We start from the raw sequence: 20,206 nt of genomic DNA, 5'->3' as shown, positions 1-20,206 counted from the left end.
TTCTCATCAACTCCTGCCTGGCATTTCCCAGATGAGCAGCTTCTGAGCTCTCCAACTACTCTCTCCTCACAGCAGTCTCCTTTTCTATCTCCTTGACCTTCTGCCAATCACACTTGAACCTTCCCCCTGCTTTTGGAATGTCTACTCTCCCAGAGATTCCTACGCTGTTTCACCTGGGTTTTTCATGGGAAGCTTTGTACAGTATAGCTTACACTCTCTCCTTAGTATCTCTCTCCTCCTATCCAACTGATTCACGTCACTGGTGAATTTTTAGCAACCCACGCACCCGATGGGTCTCGAAGAAACTGCAGGGGTGCAGAATATGTCATCCCAAAATATGGCACTTGACATATTGATTATTTTGAATTAAAGGTACTTGAGAAATAATCCAGTGCAAGAAGGACATTCTGACCCTCCCCTGTCCCCCTGAAAGCAGAAGAGAAATCTCCCGCATGAAAGGTACCCTCCCTGTAAGAGGAGGATAGAAGGCATCCTTATCACCAGAGATAGGAAATTTAGGGCCACGGAGGCTGCATAAACAAATCTTGTGTTAAAAAAAAAAAGACAACAGACCCAAAATGGAGTCAGTTATGCTAAGCTCCATGTCCCCAAACCATGATTCCACTTAATTACAGTTTCAGCTCTCCCAGAAATGGAAGCTTAAACTAGTCAATCAGAATCATCTGATCGGCACTAGTGAGGTCATCTGCCTGATAGACCCCTGTCATTCCCTAAAGGAAAGGAACTTTGCAATAACCAACAGGCTTTTTTGTCTAGTATAACTTCCTTGTTCCCACTCCCTTCTGGCTATACAAGTTTTTCATTTCGTACAGCTCCTCAGAGCTTCTTTCTATCTGTTAGATTGGATGCTGCCTGATTTGAATTGATTTTTGCTCACACAAACGCTTGAAATTTTTAACATGCCTCAGTTTATCTTTTAACAGTTCTTACTTGTTCATCAAGCCCAGAGCACTTTGTCCTGTCAATTGTTCACAAATTTACTGTTTATTTTATCTAAAAGATTGCTGCTTTGGTCATTTCTTTGAGTCTCATATTTTCATGAGACTCCCCAACATACAAAATTAAATTGGTTTTTCTTTTCTTAGTCTGTCTTATTTCAATTTAATTACTAGACCAGCCAAAGAACCTAGAAGGGAAGAAAGGAAAACTTTTCTGCCCCTACAAAACCTACGATGATACATTTTCAAAGCCCCAGGGTATATGTGCTGTGTACATGGGCTGGCTCCTGGGACTTCTATAAAATCCTCATTCACCTTGGATACCGATAGAGGCATCTCTAGGCAGAAGCACTGAATCATCATTAGGTGGCTCACTTGTGAAGGCAGAACAACTATTTCTTCTTTTAAAGTCTGGTCACGAGAGCACAGCAGAGGAACAAGGCGTTCTCTTTCCTGGAAGGCTCTGAGAGTCATTGTTCTTGCTGACACCTGAGACAGCTGCCCTTAGGAGGAACCTGCTGGCTCTGAAATGAGTGCCTGGCGCATTGCAGCGTAATGAATGTCTGGCTCTGAAAAGCAACCTCAGCCCCTCCAGCCGTCAGCTCTCCTCAGTCCCTCCCACCCCCTCAAGCACATACCAACCACACCTACCTGTTTTCCAGGGCTGTTGCTGGATTGTTCCTGGAGCTGAAAAGTCTCTTTCTCCAACACCTCTCCTGAAGATGGAGTAGTCACCAAAGGAAGCAACAACCTTCTCTCCGGAGAGTGTTTTGGGGCTGGGGTCCATGCTGACTCGTTTAGCTTATGGAGCTCCCGGTCCAGATAACGGGGCTCAGGGTCCTCCTGCTGCTTCTCCGCTGATGCTGCTGGGCTGTCTCCAGCAGAGGAGTTGAAACGGCCCTCACCACCTGGTAGGAAGCCCCAGTCAGTGTACTCGGCACTCCCTCTGGGCTCCTGCTTGCTGATGGGCTGGAAGACGTCCTGCTCCAGCTCCTGATAGTCGTCCGAGTACTCAGACATCTCCTCTAGGCCCCCATCTTTGCCTAGAAAAGGCAAGTCCTTTCTGATATCCTCAGGTGAGTCCCCCCAGATTCCTGATGGGGAACCCCTCTTTAGCATCATCTCCCCAAAGTCCAGCAACTGTGCAGGCCGCGGAGCAGGCCTGACCACAAAGGTGAGATAAGACCTCATGGAGTCCATCTTCTTGGGCTCACAGTTCTCTTTGTGTGGGCAGCTCACCAGGTAGCAGCGGCCTTCAAACCACCAAGCCAGGTCACAGCTGGACAGGTCACAACAAGCGGCTATGCAGTCCACCGTGGGGGTGGTTTGAGGCACCCGCATGATTCTGGTAGTTTCCAAGTTAGGTAAAATGATTGCATTGGAATATGTCCTTCCCTCACTGCACTTCGTACAGGCGCACCCTGCAAACAAGGCAGATTCCAATGAGGACGAGAGGCATGTCACATCTGGGAAGCAAATAAACATCCAGCATTTCCTAGAGAACGTCCACTGCATTATCTTGCAGTCCATCCATCAACACACCTCTCCATACATTTATCCTCCTGCCCTTCCACCCTCACCCATCCATCCATAGATTCTTCCACCTGTCCATCTCACCTTCCTTCTCTCGTCATGTAATGTTACTCCACAAGTGAAAAGAAGCATTCTTTTCTATGTGGGTATTGCTTTTATATTATTCATATTTTGCTTCTCACCCAAAATTCAGTTATAAAGGTTTACTTTAGGGACAACATCATATTGTTGCTGTTGTTAACTGGGTTTTTTTTTTAATCTCACAGGTTATTCTGATGATAGAGCAAATTGACAGGGAAACATCAAAGGAGAGAAACACTTGTCCTCCATGCCGATCTCTGACAACCAGCTTTAATCCAATTCTAAATAATGAACTACAGATGTTTCCAAGGCATATACAGCAGGTATTAGAGTGGTGCCACGCAGGTGTGGTCTGCAGACATAGGGCCACAAACTGTCACCAATCCATGACAAAATAACAGAACTTGAGGCTTTTAGAAACTTCTGTAGCAATTTGTCATTGCCTGAAATGCAAGTGCAAAATCACTTTTCTTTTTTGTTTATTTGTTTGTTGATATTTTACAGGATCAGTCTATGTTGGATTGGAAATAAGAATAAATGGGTCCCTCACCACATATGGTTTGAGAAGCACTGTATCTGAGTTCTGCGGCAGAACTCAGAATGGCAAGAGATCGCCTTCCTAGTGAGGGCTCATCACTGACAGTTCTTTTAATAGCTGGGACTTTTTTCATAGTGACAGTCAGAGATTACTTCTAACTGGAGGTAAGAGACATGGTTAAATACAGTATATGAATCATCTTTATTTTTACCTGTGCATATGTCATTATTGTTATAATTTTTTTTTGGAAGAAGAAGATTAGCCCTGAGCTAACATCTGCTGCCCATGCTCCTCTTTTTTGCTGAGGAAGACTGGCCCTGAGCTAACATCCATGCCTATCTTCCTCTACTTTATATGTGGGGCGCCTGCCACAGCATGGCTTGACATTCGGTGTGTAGGTCCACACCCGGGATCTGAACCAGCAAACCCTGGGCCACCAAAGTGGAATGTGCGAACTTAACCACTGTGCCACCAGGCCGGCCCCTGTTATAAATTTTTAAGAATCATTCAGTGCCAAACATTGACTCTACAGGAAAGTTTAATTGGTCCAACTTAATAGAAATTAGATATAGTAGATAAGCTTCTTTCCTAAGGAATAAGCAAGCAATAAATTCAACTGAAATGACATTTTCTCAAACACAAATCTACTTTTTAAAAATCACCTTGATAGTTTTAGCCTTTTATTTTCTAAAGAAAAGCTTAATCTCAGATATGGAGGGGAAAAAAAACAACTCCAGCTGAACATAGGAAAATAGCATTTCTAATTAAGTCAAGAGATGATGAAGGGTGGAGAACAGAGACAGGTAATCTCCAACTCCCAGCTCTACTCTTAAAAATATTGCCTTTATTTGTAAGGATACCACTACATCCCTGTGTGGCCTTTAAATGAAGATCCAAGCTAGAGATTTCTTTCAAACACAAATGGCAGGATATGCTGTATTTCTCTTGAAAAACTGTTGGGTCATCTCCTTTCGGACAATGTGCTTCATAGAAACTATCATGTTCCATTTCTGGCTCTGGCCACGAGACAGCTCAAAAGCCAACTTGTAAAACTGTGTTCCAGGAACCACCGTACAGGGAAAAGGCTGTGATCCTGGAGCAAGCAAATTGTTACTGGTGGGTAAGGAGGACTTTCCATGGCAGAAGCCTTCAACACAAAGCTTTAAGCAGGTTTCAGTCAGGTAGACTGCCATACACCTCTGGGGCAGATTATCTCTTTGTTCTGCAGAAAGTCACCTTAATGGGCTGTTTAGATATACACACTTTAACAAAAGATCTTAATGCAAAATAAAGAAGTTTGAGAAGGTGGGGTTCCCAACAAATAAACTGTTCTTCCTTTGGGCCAAGTTCCCATAATTAGTTCAGAATCTATTAGACTCACTCTAGAAAGCTCTTGAAAAGATCAGAGAACACTCACCCATGTCTGTAAGCTCTATAAATTCCCAGCCCAATCCATGCACACAGTAGGCACTCCATGATTGTTGACATCAATAAAATAATTGGTTAGCATTTTTCCAAGGTAAAGAGGATAGAGAGGGAAGATAGGGAAACTGCAAATAACATTACTGGGGCTCCATAATTCAGGAATTTTGAATTAATGGAAAACATCTCACAAGAAAAAGACAAAAAGGAATGAAAAAGCGGGGATTTGAGAGAAAAAAAAATGAGTGCTCAAACATTAATGACAGTATTTTCCAGAGTACAGAGTACGCTAAGCATGGAATAAGGAGCATTTTGTCTCACACACTAAGCGTTGGTGAGTTTAATAAGATGGATGGATGGCATGGGGACACTAATCTCCAGGGAATGACAGGGCTTTTCCAATGGTAGCATTTTCTAAAGTTGCCCTTGTATAATCTAAAATGGTGCTTATAAAAATCTAGATGCTTCAGAATCCTGTCCAGGTGCTTATTGACTCCTGAGCCACACCCAATAGGAGTTCTGATAGAGTAGATCTGGATGGGTCCTAGGAAACCACATTTTAACAAGGGTCACACTAAGGTAAGCCTCATGGTTTCACCACACTGACGAACCCTAGACATAAAATCAGTTTCCCTGGCCATACGTCTAACCTCAGTCCTTGGTAAGTTCAAATGGGCTTGGCTGGCCTCGCCCAGGCATAGATCACCAGAATTGATGCTCACCAATGATTTTATGCATTAGGTGTACCCACAGTAAGCAAACAGAATATATGAAAATAAAGATTTATGATAAAAGAGAGTCTGGTCATTTGTTTTCCAAAAAGATCTACTGTGCAATTCTTTTAAATAAATATATAAGTAGAAAGTTTTCCTAATATATATGAAATGTGATTTTGTTTTCCCCAAAAGAGTCATGATATTAAAAAACAATTTAAATTCCTGTTTCCAGAAAACCACTCATGCATGCGGTCTGCCTTTCATGCCTTTTATATGTAAAATAATTCTTTTGGAAAGCAAACACATAGCACCTTCACTTCAGGTTGATCTGAGTTGTTTAAGCCAGACAGGAAGCCCAGGTGTGACACTGGTGTCTCCAGGGTAATGGTTTCCTACCTGCAATGGTCACCAGCAGCAGCAATGAAGAGAGCGCACCTGTGGGGGGCGCCATTTTACCTCACACAGTGGGTGGAGGCAGGCTTCTGGGACAGCCCTGAGAGGCCTTTGGTGCACACTTCCTTTGATGTTAGGAGCCAGATTTGGCCTCAAGAACTTCAAAGGAAAAACAGAAAGGAGACAGGAAGGAAGAAAAGAATAGGTAAATGTGAAAACATACACAGTTATTTCTCTCATTTATTCATGTCAGTGGGAAGCCCATCCCATGAACACCACAGGGCCACATCCCAGGCAAATCATCCACCTGAAGTTTGTTCAAACAGCAAGTACAGTTCCTAAGAAGAGGCAAAGGGTTTCATGCTTTCTCCCTTTACAAGCCCAAACCTATGAAATAAGACAGAATCAATCATACTGCTACATTTTATCAATTCTAACATGCAAATATTTTCATACTTTACCATCTCTGAAATAGGGAGTCTTAAGTTGGCCAAGCACTGGGCAGGAAATAGATGCCATTGCTTGTGCATACTGACTGACTATGCAGAACTGGTGTCAGAGGCTTGGAAGGAAGACAACGTGAAGCACTCTTTTAAGAAATGCTGCATCCCCAGTGCTTGTGACCGCACAGCACAACATTGTGTGGAAACACAGATATCACTAACTGCCTTGACAAGGGATTCAGCAGAAATGGACTAAGATTGTGAGGAAATTTAAGATACCTTAATTTATATTCACTTATAGATCCTTTTTTTTCTACTTTTTTCTTTTTTGAGGAAGATTAGCCCTGAGCTAACATCCACGCCCATCTTCCTCTATTTTATATGTGGGATGCTGCCACAGCGTGGCTTGATAAGCAGTGCCTAGGTCCACGCTGAGGATCCCACCTGGCAAACCCTGGGTGGCCAAAGCAGAGCGCCTGAATTTAATCCCTGCACCACTGGCACGGCCGCCCTATAGTTCTTTTTTACATATGCACAACAATGGTTTACGATAAAATTCTGCCTAAAGAAATCTCTTTCATTGGGTAGAAATACTCTAAATGATACAAAAGCAATGTACCATGGTATGATACAGGATTTTTTCTTTAGTGGTATTTAAAATAATGATGTATCTTATAATCACTAGCATCTTAGATTCAATGAAATATGGTAAAATTAGCTTTTTATTTTTGCCTGGCACTTTCTTTAGTGTGATCTTCACAACAATCCAAGCAATATTATTATCTCTGCCTTACAGATGATGAAATTGAGGTTCAAAAAAGTTCACTGGGGCTGCCCTATGGCCCAGTGGTCAAGTTCGCAGGCTTCACTTCAGTGGCCCAGGGTTTCGCCGGTTTGGATCCTGGGCGCGGACATGGCACCGCTCATCGGGCCATGCTGAGGCGGCATGAGCCAGACAGCATGCCACAGCAGAGCTAGAGAGACCTACAACTATGTACTGGGGGGGCTTTGGGGAGGAGAAGAAGAAGGAAAAAAAAAAGAACACTGGCAAGAGATATTAGCTCAGGTGCCAATCTTTGGGGAAAAAAATGAAGAAGAAGATTAGCTAAAAAAATAAATAAATAAAGTTCATTGATTCACCCAAGCCTGAAAAACCAGTATTAGGAGATCTGGACCCCTAGTACTTGCTATTTCAAATACATAACAAAGGCTCCCAGGAGGAAGCACACCTAGATAAGGGCTTCCTAATGAGTGCGTCAGAACCTTGCTGTGAGTTGCAAGTTGGTATGTCATGGTAAACTAGATTTTAGTTCCAGTTCACGCCACTCTCCTCACCTACTCTTTTGTTCCCTCCCCATCGACACTTAGACTCAGCCTTTTATGACAGAACAAGACTCCTCACCTCCCCTCCCTCTTTCCAGAAGCATCTCAGTACATTTAGAAATTTCAAGTGTACCAGGGATGACAAAGAGGGTGACACACCCTGACAGAGGCCTCCTAGCTGGATTCAAGAATAACATGGCAATCTAGGGAAGGTGGGAGGTATCAAAAGACAAAACTAAAACAATTTAGTAATGAGTTTGATGCCCTTTATTGAAGGGAAAACAATCCGTGGACTGGGGGAGCGTAGTGCCTCACAGCAGTGGAGTGCGCTTCCCCTGGCGGGGGAGGGGGTGCTTTGGGCAAGAGTGAGGTTTCCTTATAAGGCTCTCAGGGCCTATTTCCAGGGTAAGGTGAGCTAGCTAGAGCTGAGGTGGAGGATGGTGATCGGTGTTTATTAGGTTTCCTTGACAGGTGTTTCCCACAAGTGCACGCTGACTGAGGTTTAGTTTTGTGCCATGGGCCTGGCCACTGGGGTAGCCTCCATCTTGTGGGTCCTGATATACAAATGAACTTTAGCAGAGGCAACTGGAAAGGACAAGAAGCCTACAAACAAAATCAAACACAGCGTTCTATGGAAGGGGGTTTTGGAACTGGGGACCTCTTGCAAGGCTTCATCAAAAACCACTCAAACTTAGAAGAACGCCTCCTGTTGAATTGCACTGATGGCTCTGACACAGACCACTTGGTCTGTCAATGTTGTTGACCACGTTGTCAAGACAACATTGCTGCCCACCCTACAACCATTACTGGCCAGTGCTCGAGGGAGGTGAAAGGGGACCTCCAAGGGCCCAATGTTATTGAGCTGAGTTAGACCCAGAGACTAGAAAGGAACCAGAGTGAAGGTGACCTCGGGTAAAGTCAGGAAGTGGGTACAACACTTCTCTGTGTCAGGATGACAAAGCCCATCAGAACACCAGCTTCATTAAGGTAAAGCGGAGAAAATAAATGTTCAGGAAGAGTCCCATAAGCTTCATGCCTAAAACCCCAGAGGAAGAACAAAAAACAAAGAGTTTGCCACCAATAACTTCCTTTCGCTCCAGCGAGGAAAGTGTGGTTTGAGATGTGAAGAGGATAGAAAGGAAGACTGGCCATCTTCCATCTACAGTAATTGACCACTCCCGACCCAAAAGGCAAGTGAACAGCAGCCAGCCCTCTAGGAATGGCATTCAGTCAGCTGCCCAAGACAGTGCCCCAGAAAAGCAGTGCTGCTGTCAGCCACGGATGACTGGTCAAGAATCCAGGGATAAGGGCTAGGCCTCCACCATATCCTCGGGTACCTTTGGGCAAATTAAGAAAAGGTTTGTCTCTGGGCAGAAAATGCTCCAAAGACACACAGGTTGGCAAATGGACTGTGGGCCAAGTTTCCAACTCCTTGACCCTATATGGCAGATACCCTTGTGCAATGTACCTTCGCAACCAACCACCATATTGTACCTGAAACGCTCTAGAAAGCAATTCATTGTCAGTATCTCAGTGCAAACTCAGAGTGCTCAGCAACAAAAGCATTTCCTATCCTCAATATCATATTTAAGGTTCTTCTATTCAGTACATTAATGCAAGCAAACAACAGATCTCCATTTCCTCGACATTAAAAGGCATATGGACTAGATGTTATCAGAAGTCTTTTCAGCTCTAATAGTTTACAGACTTCGCTTTTTTAAATACACATTTAGTACCTCATGGGTTAAATTAGGTTTTGATGTATATTATCTTATTTGATTCTTGTAACAATTCTCTCTGAGGTAGGAGTTCTTATTATTCCCATTTCACACAAAAGGAAACTGAGTTTCGGAGTCAGTCTTTAGACTCTAGATCTTGAGTTCTCCCTGTTGCAGCCCCAATCCTTGTCTAGGGTTCTGGAAGCACCTTCCACTCTGGGTTACTTAAGAAGACCTTCCTTACTTTTTCAGTCTCTGAATTGTCCAACTCTCTTGATAGAGCCATGCTCTCTCCCGCTGCTTGCCTTTTGCCACCTTCCTGGTTTCACGTCCTCATTAAAGAGGAAGAAAAATATTAAAGAATTCACATAGAAATCCTGTCTAGCTTTCTAAAAATTTTGATCAAAGGTAAAGTTAAATCTGAGTGGTAAAATAGGGCTTTTAAAACAAGCCTTAACAAGTTCAAAACGTTATAAATAGTACAAATCCAGATAGCCTTACATAAACTCCGCATGGATCAACTTTATACATGGAAAGATCTGAAGGAAATGCCCCTCCCAAGGTGAAAACTGGTGAGAATAATTTTTCTCTCCCATTTGATGATTTTTTTCTCTTCCTTTTTTTTTCTCTCTTATCTGTGTTTTCTACTTTTTTCTAAACTGAAAACATCTTACCTTTATATCAATAAAATACAATTATAATTCTTATATTTAAAGAAGGCTTAGCTATTTTGACATGGTCATTCTAACACAGCAGCTTTAAAAAAAATTACCAAGTGGTACATAGAACAGATATTTCTGACTCCTGACATCTCTGGCCTGATCCTGCTCCTAAACCCCACTCCATTTCTGGGCTGCCTATCACGCATGACCCCTAGACCATCGCAGAAGCCTCATCCCAACTGCATTCTTTCTCTTTGGATGATAGTGATGCCACCACTGTTCACAGATGGGGTAAGGAGGGCTCAGGGATGGGATCAGAGAATGAATGAGACATAGGAATGGGGTGAGCCCAGAGATGCACAAAGCACAAAAATATATTCAACAAGTAATGATGGAGCCCTTCTTGTGCCAGGACCTGGACAAGAAAGGGATGAAGGTCAAGGAGGCAGAAACAGTGAGGCTCAAGAATGAGGTGAGGGTGACTGTGGCAAAGACTGCTGGGCATCTACTCAGTGAACGTTCTCCCCATATTCTTTAGTAATAAGACTCAGATAATTATTTGGGGCACCAGGGTACCCAGCTAAGACACTACATTTCCCAAACCCCCTGGAGCTTAGTGAGGTCATGTGATTAAGTTCAGGCCAATCAGATATAAAGAAACTATTGTATACAACTTCTAGGAATAGCTCATTTTGCTCTCCTCCTCTTTCCTCCTTCCTGCTCCCTAGAACACAGCACGAAGGCTAGGGCCCAGCAGCCATCTTTGACTATGCAGAGGCCTTGAGAATGCAAGTCAATGCTAGAAAGATGGGAGGTCCCTGATGACGTGGAGCTGCTGTACTAGCCCTCGACTGCCAACCTTTGAGTTCTTCTGAGGAGGAAATAAACTTTTATCTCATTTATGCCACTGCTTATCTTGAACTTTTTACTATAAGGAGCCAGATGTTATTTTAATGGGTAAAAGACATTACTTAGTCTTCTTTTTTTTCAGTGCAGGGGTTGCAAAATGCCTAGGTTCAGGTAAGCTCAGAGCAGAGACATATAGTGAATGACAGTTGCTTTATGGAGATCTCAAATACTATAAAAGGCCAAAACTTTATGATAACTTAGTTATTTTTTAAAGTGGCAAATATGCCCATGAATTCTGAAACCACTTATATGATAGCCAGTATATGCTTTCTTACAGGAGTAATTAATTTTTTCAAGCATATGTATATTTTTCTCCAACTAAATTGTAAACTTCTTGAGGAAAGAGATCAATCTTAAAATATAAGTTGATATATTTTGGCTTCTATTTTACTAATTTTTCACCTACTAACATTAACAATTTTAGGTTTCAAAAAGCTAATCTTTTAACACAAGTATACATTTTAAATAAAAATGTTTCTTTAGTTAAAAACATTTTTTTAAGTGACAGATGATTTCAAAATTGCTGGTATGCATGTGAATAACTTGCAATCCCTGTGAACAAAGTGACTGTATTGTAGAAAGAAGACACCTAAATGTCTATTTTTAAACTTCAAGGAGACAATATTTTTTAAAAAGTAGAAGATTAAGTTATGTCTAGTTTTTCTTAAAATTTTTACCATTAACAACCACCAGTTAGAAGAAATAGTGGAAGGCTATAGCAACAACAAAAAAACTATAGATGATATAGTAGAAGAGCACAGCAAAAACAGCAAACAAAAAAATAAAGAATAAAAGACCTAAGAATGAATTCAACAAGATATTTGCCTATCTATTTTATGACAACTTTAAAATGCTACTGAGAAACACAAAGAAACTTAAGTAAATGGAGAAAAACATGAATAAATGTTCTTGAACAGATAGACTCTACAATTTCTATGTTCCCAATAAAAATGATACTGGCGGAAATTTTATTTGGGAAAATGAGAAATGAGACAAAACTGACTCTAAAGTGCACATGGCATAATAAACAACAAAGGAAAGCCAAAAAATTTTTGAAAGAGAAGAGAATTAAGGGGAAACTACTTTTATCAGACAGTGAAAATAAAGTGACAATCATTAAAATAGATGATACAGGTATAAAGATAGATCACTGAAGGGAACAGATATTCAACAAATGAATCCAAATATTTACAAAACTACAGGACACGATTAAATATGACATCTCAAATCAGTGGGGAAAAAAGAGATTATTAAATAAATGATATTGGAAAAATGGGTAGCCATTTGAAAAAAAATTATCTTTTATCCCTACCTCACACCTTACACCAAGATAAATTCCTAATGTACAAAACAAGACTATAAAAGTACTATAAGAAACTATGGGATTGACTTTTGACAAAGGTGCCAGGACAATTCAATGGGGAAAGAATAGTCTTTCCAACAAACAGTACTGCAACAACCAGATATTAACAGACAAAAGAATGCAATTTGAGCTCTACCACATATTATATTTAAAAATTAACTCAAAATGAAGCAAAGACCCAAATGCAAGAGCCAAAACTATAAAACTACTAGAAGAAAACACAGGTGTAAATCTTCATGACCTTGGATTAGGCAATGGGCCCTTAGATATGACACCAAAAGCATAAACAACAAGAGAAAAAACAGATAAAATGGACATCACTAAATTTTAAAACTTTTGTGATTTGAAGGACACCATCAAGAAAGTAAAAAGACAATCCACAGAATGGGATAAAATTTTTGCAAATCACTTACCTAATAGGGGACATGTACCTACAATATATAAATAACTATTACAACTCAATAATAAAAAGACAAATAAGTTTTCAAATGAGCAAGGATCTGAATGGACAGTTGTCCAAAGAAAATATACAAATGGCTAATGAGCACATGAAACTATGCTTAACATTATTAACTATCAGGGAAATGCAAATCAAAAAGACAATGAGATACTCCTCATACCTACTGGCACAGCTAATATCAAAAAAGCAAACAATAAAAAATGTTGTCAAGGATATAGAGAAAGAAGAACCCTCATCCATTACAATGGGAATGTAAAATGATACAGCCACTTTGGAAAACAGGTTGGCAGTTACTCGAACAGTTAAACATACTTACTATATGATCTTGCATTTCTACTCCTGTGTGTATATCCAAAAGAAATGAAAATATATGTCCACATAAAAATTTGTACATGAGTGTTCTTAGAAGCATTATTCATAATAGTTAAAAAGTAGAAACAACCCAATGTCCGTCAATTGAAAAATGGATAAACATAATGTGATATTTCTATATGTGGACTATTATTCAGCAATAAAAAGAAATGAATTATTGACACACACTGCAATATGGATTAACTTGGATAACATTATGCAAAAAAAGTTAAAATGTTATGCTAAGTGAAAGAAGGCAGTCAGAAAGGGGGCCGGCCCCATGGCAGAGTGGTTAAGTCCTCACGCTCCGCTTCGGAGGCCCAGGGTTTCGCCGGTTCAGATCCTGGGCACGGACATGGCACCGCCCATCAGGCCACGGTGAGGCGGCATCCCACATGCCACAACTAGAAGGACCCACAACTAAAAAATATACAACTATGTACTGGGGAGATTTGGGGGAGAAAGAGCAGGAAAAAAAACAAAAACAAAAAAGATTGGCAACAGTTGTTAGCTGAGGTGCCAATCTCTAAAAAAAAAAAGAAGATTGGCAATGGTCGTTAGCTCAGCTGCCAATCTTTAAGGAAAAAAAAAAAGGACCACAGAATATATGATTCTATTTACATAAAATATGCAGAATAGGTTAATCCATACAGACAGAAAGTAAATTAGTGGTTGTCTAGGATAGGGGAGGTTGGAGAAAAATGGGGAGTGAATTCTAATGTGTATGGGATTTCCTTTGAGGTAATAAAAAAGTTCTAAAATACATTGTTACAGAGTTATACAACTCTGGGACTACACTAAAAGCCATTGAACTGTGCAATTTCAGTGGGTGAATTGTATGATATATGAACTATATCTCAATAAAATGTTTTATAAAAAAGAGAAGAAACTATGAGAGATTGTATTTATAATCTTTGAGTGGGGAATGCCTAGGCATGATATGAACTCAGAAATCATAATAGAAAGAATGAATAAATTGTATCCATTAATAAAAGATATGGATAAATAAAATTTTTCATGGGAACATCACCATATAAAGACAAAGTATCAAAAACAAAGTGGGAAAAATATTTGCAACTCACATCATAGACAAAGGATAATTTCCCTAAGACATAAGAATGCCCTCAAATGAATAACCATCCAATAGAAAAAGTCTATCAACAGAGAGAACACAGAAAAGAAAGTATAAATGCATTTTAAGTACTTCAAAAGATGCGCAAAGTCAGTCATAAAAAAAGGAACACAAATTAAAAGTAAGAGATATTTTTTCACCTATGAGATTGTCATATACGAAAAAAGTTTTATTTCCTTGTGTTGGTGAGAGTATGGGGCTCCTCAGGTATTCTCGGTCCTTACTGATGGGAATGTAAATTGGCACAATCCCCATGAAGGGCAATGTGACATCATGCACATTCCAGCAATTCCACTTCTAGGAATTTAGTCTACAGATATACTTAATGCAGTCCCGTGCACACTAGGTTATTCCTGGCGGCAATGTTGATATTAACAAACAGACTGGAAACAACCAAACTTTCGTCCGCCAGGAACTGGTTAAATAAGTTACAATCTGCCCATATCACGAAATGCCCTGCATTTGTGAAGAAAGAGGACATTCTTTGCATGCTGGTGTACACCAAGACTTATTGTTACATGAAGAAAGCAAAGTCTAGAATAGTGTAAGTGGTATTCACCATTTGTGGGAAAAGGGAATGGGATGGGAAAAGACATAAGGATGAATTTGTTTGAAAATGTTAAATATTTCTGGAAGAGTACACAAGAAATCATTAATGTCTGTTATGACTAGGGAGAGGGCTGGAAGAGAGACTTTTTTAAAAAACAGCCTTTTGTACCTTTTGAATCACGTAAGTATCTTTAATATTTCATATTAATTAACTAATTTAATTTTCTTGCCATTATGCGTGGTCACTGGAGGCTTAGGTCTAGTGAGCATCAAAAGCCTCAGAAAATAACACGATAGAGAGCCCACATAAGGTCACCCTCAAGAAGGGAATGCCTCTGCTTATAACACAGAGGCGGATGGGGTATGAGTAGGGCAGACAGATCTAGCAAATAAGGATATGGGATTCCCAATTAAATGTGAATTTCAGACAAATAACAAATAATTTTTTTATTATGCGACATTTAGGACACATTTGCACTGTATTTTGTCAGGCAACCGCAGCTCTGAGAAAATGCCCAGGCAGTCCTGGGCAGCTAGTTAGAACTACAACCAGTATATATCCCTCGCCAGAGGAGGCTCGCTACACAACACTATGGAGAGAAAGAGTTGACATTTATACTTCACTCAAAGAAGTAACAGCTTGACCCAGATTCAGTCAATATGCTGAATCCCCAGTGATTTATGAAACCGTTTCATGTAAGCATGAACAACTTGTTAAGAGAAAGAACACAGGGCGTTACCATCATTCAAGTGAAAAAAAGAACCAAAATGAGGGAAAGACCTAGAAAACAAGTCACTGAAAAAAAGATATGTATTCGTATTTCAATTTTCAATTTTTAAATTCAGTAATCCCTATTTCAAAGAGAGAGAATTACCATGGTTCTCTGAAACAAATTAGTTTTCAAAGCCAGCAGACAGCTTTCATCTCAGGTGGAGCTGAGTGAATGAAAAAAAAATCCAGTATGTGACAGCCAGAATCCAACATTTCTGATATTTACTTCCTAACTGCCTTGTTTTTTGGTAAGGTTTGCCCAGAGCTATCCTGTGGCGAATAGGAAGAAATATATTACTCATGTATTTCTCTTTCCATTTCATGCAGTTGAGTTCACTTTTGATCTTAGAAAAAGTCACTGTAGTAGCTGTGAGCAATAAACTCAGGTCAAGTAAGTAAGAACAACCCCATGGCCCCATGGCAGGTCTCCCACGATTATGGTGAATTGCATGCATATTGCACAGATTGGTTCAAATGGTGACAGGAGTCAGTGATAAAAATTCCTGAAATATGCCAGGACAGAGAGCAAATCCGTCACACCCCTCTCCATGCCCTCCTCCTCCCAGTCTTCTTTCTAACATCCACCAATCTCCCTGTGCTCTCTGCCCTACCCTGCCAATATCCAGCTCAAAAGCCAGTTCTTCTAAGAAGGCTTCCTCTGCTTCCCAAACCCAGCCTCCAAGCTGATGTCATTGCTCCTTCTTCGGGAGATGTCCCAAGGCTAGATTATCACCACAAGTATTAAAAGGACAATTAACATTTGTAAAAATGTTATGAAATTTTATTTCGTAATGTCCCCAACACTTTACACGCATTAGTTTTAATCCTCTGAAAAATCCCCCAATTACAGATCATCATCCCCATTTTACAGATGATGAAACTGAGGCTCAAAAAGGCTAAGATATCCAAAAATTAGAATCCAGTCCAAGTGTGAAGTGTGTCCGGAATTGTTCTTTCCACTATTCTGTGCTGTCTTATGTGCCTCTCTCCATTAAAAAAAAGTTAATTGGGTTGTCTTCTAATTTACAAAAACAATAAATGTTTATTATAGAAAATCCCAGCAATTAGGTATAGCAGAATGAATGGCCTTGTTCTCCCTGTCACTCTTCCTCTCTGCCAAGTAACCTCACAGTGCCATCATCACTCAGCATCTCAAAGCCTAGTTCTCAAAGCATCGTGCTGTGAACCACAAGGGCATGACCTTTGGTTGCAATGCTATCCCCAGAAACTAGAAGAGGGCTTGGTACATGATAGGAGCTCAAATTTATTGAATGAATGCATACATGAATAAATGAATGGTAAATCTCCCCTTGGATAGGTAAAAGTTAACTGTGACACACAATTTTTAGATTCAAATTATTATGAATTTTTAACATGAATTACTTTACATTATACATCTTTTTTACCTTGGTTTTTATTTGCATACATGCAAAATGATATACGTACATTGCAGCATTGTTAATAAGGAAAGATTGGAAATAACCTAAATATCAATTGACAGGAGACTGGTTTAACAAATTATGATATATCCAAGTAATAGAATAGTATGCAGCTATAAAAAAAGAATTTTATACACACACATATATACTTATATATGTATATGTACATATATACTATACACACATATACACAGACTATATGGACACATATGTATAATATATAACATATGTACAATATATGTGTGGATAATATGTTTGTGTATATGTGTACATACATTATACATATGTACATAATATACACATATGTATATACACACTGTAATATACATTATACACACACACACTGATATTACTGAAAGATCTTTAGGTTTTAAAGTGAAAAAAGCAAGCACGGTCAGTGTTTACAGCATGATACCTTTGTGAAGAAGACAGGATTCCTACTTGCTTGTACAAATTTGCAAAAAGAAATCACAGAAGACGATAAAATAAACTAAGAGAAGTGGTATATGTGGAGGGGAGGAAAAGGGAAATTGAGCAGGTAGGAGACACGGCTGGGAGCAGGAACTCTCACAGAGCATGTTTTTATGTGTTTTTATTTTAGATAACGTGATGTTGCCTCTAAACATTTTTAAGTGAATCAGTTTTACAGGCAGATAGTACTACCAAACCACAGTTTCCTGCCCCCGCTCCCCACCCCCAAGGCCTACTCTGAAGGCGCAACCAGCTACTTTCAACACTTTCAACTCTTCTGTCTCGTACTTGCACTCTCCTTTGTAAAATACTGTTTATATCATTATTTCTTGAGTTCTCCATTTCAAACTCTCTCTTTCTCACGTTTACATAGACACACATTTCCTTCCCTACATTCTCCCTCTTGGCTACTTCATAGTTTTATAGTCCATTTATATTCAGTATGTCAGAGAGGAAGTCCCTCTTAATGCAAAAAAGCATATGGTCAAAATATGAGGGGCTGGCCTGGTGGCATAGTGGTCAAGTTTGTGCCCTCCGCTTTGGCAGCCCAGGATTTGCAGGTTCAGATCTGGGATGCGGACCTAGCACCACTCATCAAGCCACACTGTGGCAGCATCCCACATAAAACAGAGGAAGATTGGCACCGAAGTTAGCTCAGCGACAATCTTCCTCAAGCAAAAACAGGAATATTGGCAACAGATCTTAGCTCAGGGCCAATCTTCCTCACAAAAAACAAACAAACAAAAAAGTGAATTTCTTCTGTAAGTATGATACACAGTTCCTAAACACAATAGTGCTTTCTAGAAGGAACAAAAGCCCAAGAAAACATTGTCAAAGTGAATAATTTCCCCCAGACTCTTCCACAGAAGATATTATTTGCTGCTGTAAATGTTAATGACCCTTTGTCTGTTGAAATACTCTTTGGATACAAGGCTTTACAAAAATGATTGATACGGGGACTGGCCCCGTGTCCAAGTGGTTAAGTTCGCACGCTCCACTGTGGTGGCCTGGGGTTTCGCCAGTTCAGATCCTGGGCACGGACATGGCACCACTCATCAGGCCATGCTGAGGCGGTGTCCCACATGCCACAACTAGAGGGACCCATAACTAAAAGTAGACAACTATGCACCAGGGGGCTTTGGGGAGAAAAAGGAAAAATAAAATCTTTAAAAAAAAAATTCAGCATGATCCTCTCAAGGTATTCTTAAAAATTCATTGTATCAAACACCACAAAAGCTCAATTTATCTTGATGTTTTTAAGGTGAATAATTTACTTGACAATTTCTTATGCAGTAGAATTTTTAATAAGGTTCTTTATGACAGTTTATTTTCTAAAAACTCATACACGATGCAACATGGACTTTTTAAATAACTTATTTCCCATAAGTGTTTACTTTATTATAACTAAGTAACTATTCTTCACTAATGAACCACATATAATCATACATCTTTCTTTTAAAAACTTTTGTCCTTCTTGTGCTTAATAAATGTCTCCGTTGGCTGCTTGCTTAGTTTTTTATATATTTATCACTATTTTTTTCCCAAATGTAATGACAAAACTGCAAAATGTTTCTCAGTAAGTGAAACTCATCACTCTTATTATCAAGAAATAAATAAAATGCCAAATTAAAAAGGAACTTAAAAAGATCCTTTCATCTAAGGGATAGATGAAAGGATGGTTAAGTAAAGACATTTAAACAAATAAGTCAAAAACCTGGTTTACCATAATTTCATTAAAAAAATTGATATTTTAGGGGGCCGGCCCCATGGCATAGTGGTTAAGTTCGTGCACTTCGCTTCAGTGGCCCGGGGTTCACAGGTTCAGATCCCAGGCACAGACCTAGCACTGCTCATCAAACCATGCTGTGGTGGCATCCCACATAAAACAGAGGAAGATTGGCAAAAGATGTCAGCTCAGGGCCAATCTTCCTCACACACAAAAAAAGGAAAAAACTGATATTTTAGTATCACAAAAGTAGGAAGGATATAACCTCAAAATAAAAAGCAATCTTTTTCTTTTTTGAGGAAGATTAGCCCTGAGCTAACTACTGCCAATCCTCTTCTTTTTGCTGAGGAAGACTGGCCCTGAGCTAACATCCATGCCCATCCTCCTCTACTTTATATGTGGGACGCCTGCCACAGCATGGCTTGACAAGCCGTGCCATGTCCGCACCCGGGATCCGAACAGGCGAACCCCGGGCCACCAAGAAGCGGAATGTGTGAACTTAACCTCTGTGCCACTGGGCCGGCCCCAAAAAGCAATCTTTTAAATTTAATAAATTTAGTCCGATTAATATTAAAAATATATTATTAATAGTAAATTAGAATTCCAAATGTCCAATGTTAGGGTATGATTAAATATTATTGTGTATCCCGTGGATCTATAATATTCATGTATTACCATGAAGTCCATGATTCGGTATTACATGAAAGACAGAGATTATAAACAGAAAATACACCATTAAATCTATATGAGAAAAGTCCAGATTTTTGTAAAATGACAAAGGAATAAAATATCGAGATTGTTGAGGAAAATACAATAAACACCTTTTTAAATATATAGGTGCACTCACAAGAAAATAAGGGAAATCTCCCAAGGCCAAAAACAAACAGGAAGCTGATGCTGAAGTGGCAGCTGCCAGAGATACCTGCAGATTTCTAGAACCCAGCGACGTGAGTTTAATGGATACAGACAGGACAGAAGTCAGAGCTTTGGGCCCATTCAAGTTGCGGGGTTGGAATTAAAGTGCCTCATAAAGCCAGGAACCTTTAAGAAAGAGATCCTTGTGGGTGAAAGGGTGAACTAGAAAAAAAAATCCGGCCACTGGGCTCTGAGTGAAGAAAAAATTCTCCCTTGAGAACTGGCAGCCACAGGTTTGCCTCTCACATGTTTGGGCTCAACTGTTCATGACAAGTTTAGTGCAACAAACCTCAAAGGGAGAAATTAACTTAAAGTGTTCCTGGGTTGGTAG

The 20,206-nt window shown here is 39.9% G+C and overlaps 1 protein-coding gene across 4 annotated transcripts in view; it reads right to left on the bottom strand.

Annotated features, from left to right (window-relative positions):
• The window catches only part of KIAA0319 (KIAA0319 ortholog), a 94,311-nt gene that overhangs the window by 51,828 nt on the left and 22,277 nt on the right, over window positions 1-20,206 (bottom strand). For 2 of the 4 annotated variants that reach the window (XM_044777015.2, XM_070515563.1), the window contains exons 2-3: window positions 5,646-5,801; window positions 1,611-2,380 (exon numbers count right to left, since the gene is read on the bottom strand). In XM_044777015.2, coding sequence (XP_044632950.1) covers window positions 1,611-2,380; window positions 5,646-5,700 — 825 coding nt within the window. In that variant the 5' untranslated portion in view covers window positions 5,701-5,801. The remainder of the gene's footprint in view (window positions 1-1,610; window positions 2,381-5,645; window positions 5,802-20,206) is intronic. The other 2 variants (XM_070515561.1, XM_070515562.1) reach the window with 1 other exon arrangement.

Source organism: Equus asinus, chromosome 8 (genome assembly GCF_041296235.1).
Source record: "Equus asinus isolate D_3611 breed Donkey chromosome 8, EquAss-T2T_v2, whole genome shotgun sequence".
Taxonomy (NCBI): Eukaryota; Metazoa; Chordata; class Mammalia; order Perissodactyla; family Equidae; genus Equus; species Equus asinus.
Note: the sequence above shows the minus strand (reverse complement) of the source record. Positions and strands in the feature narration are given on the sequence as shown.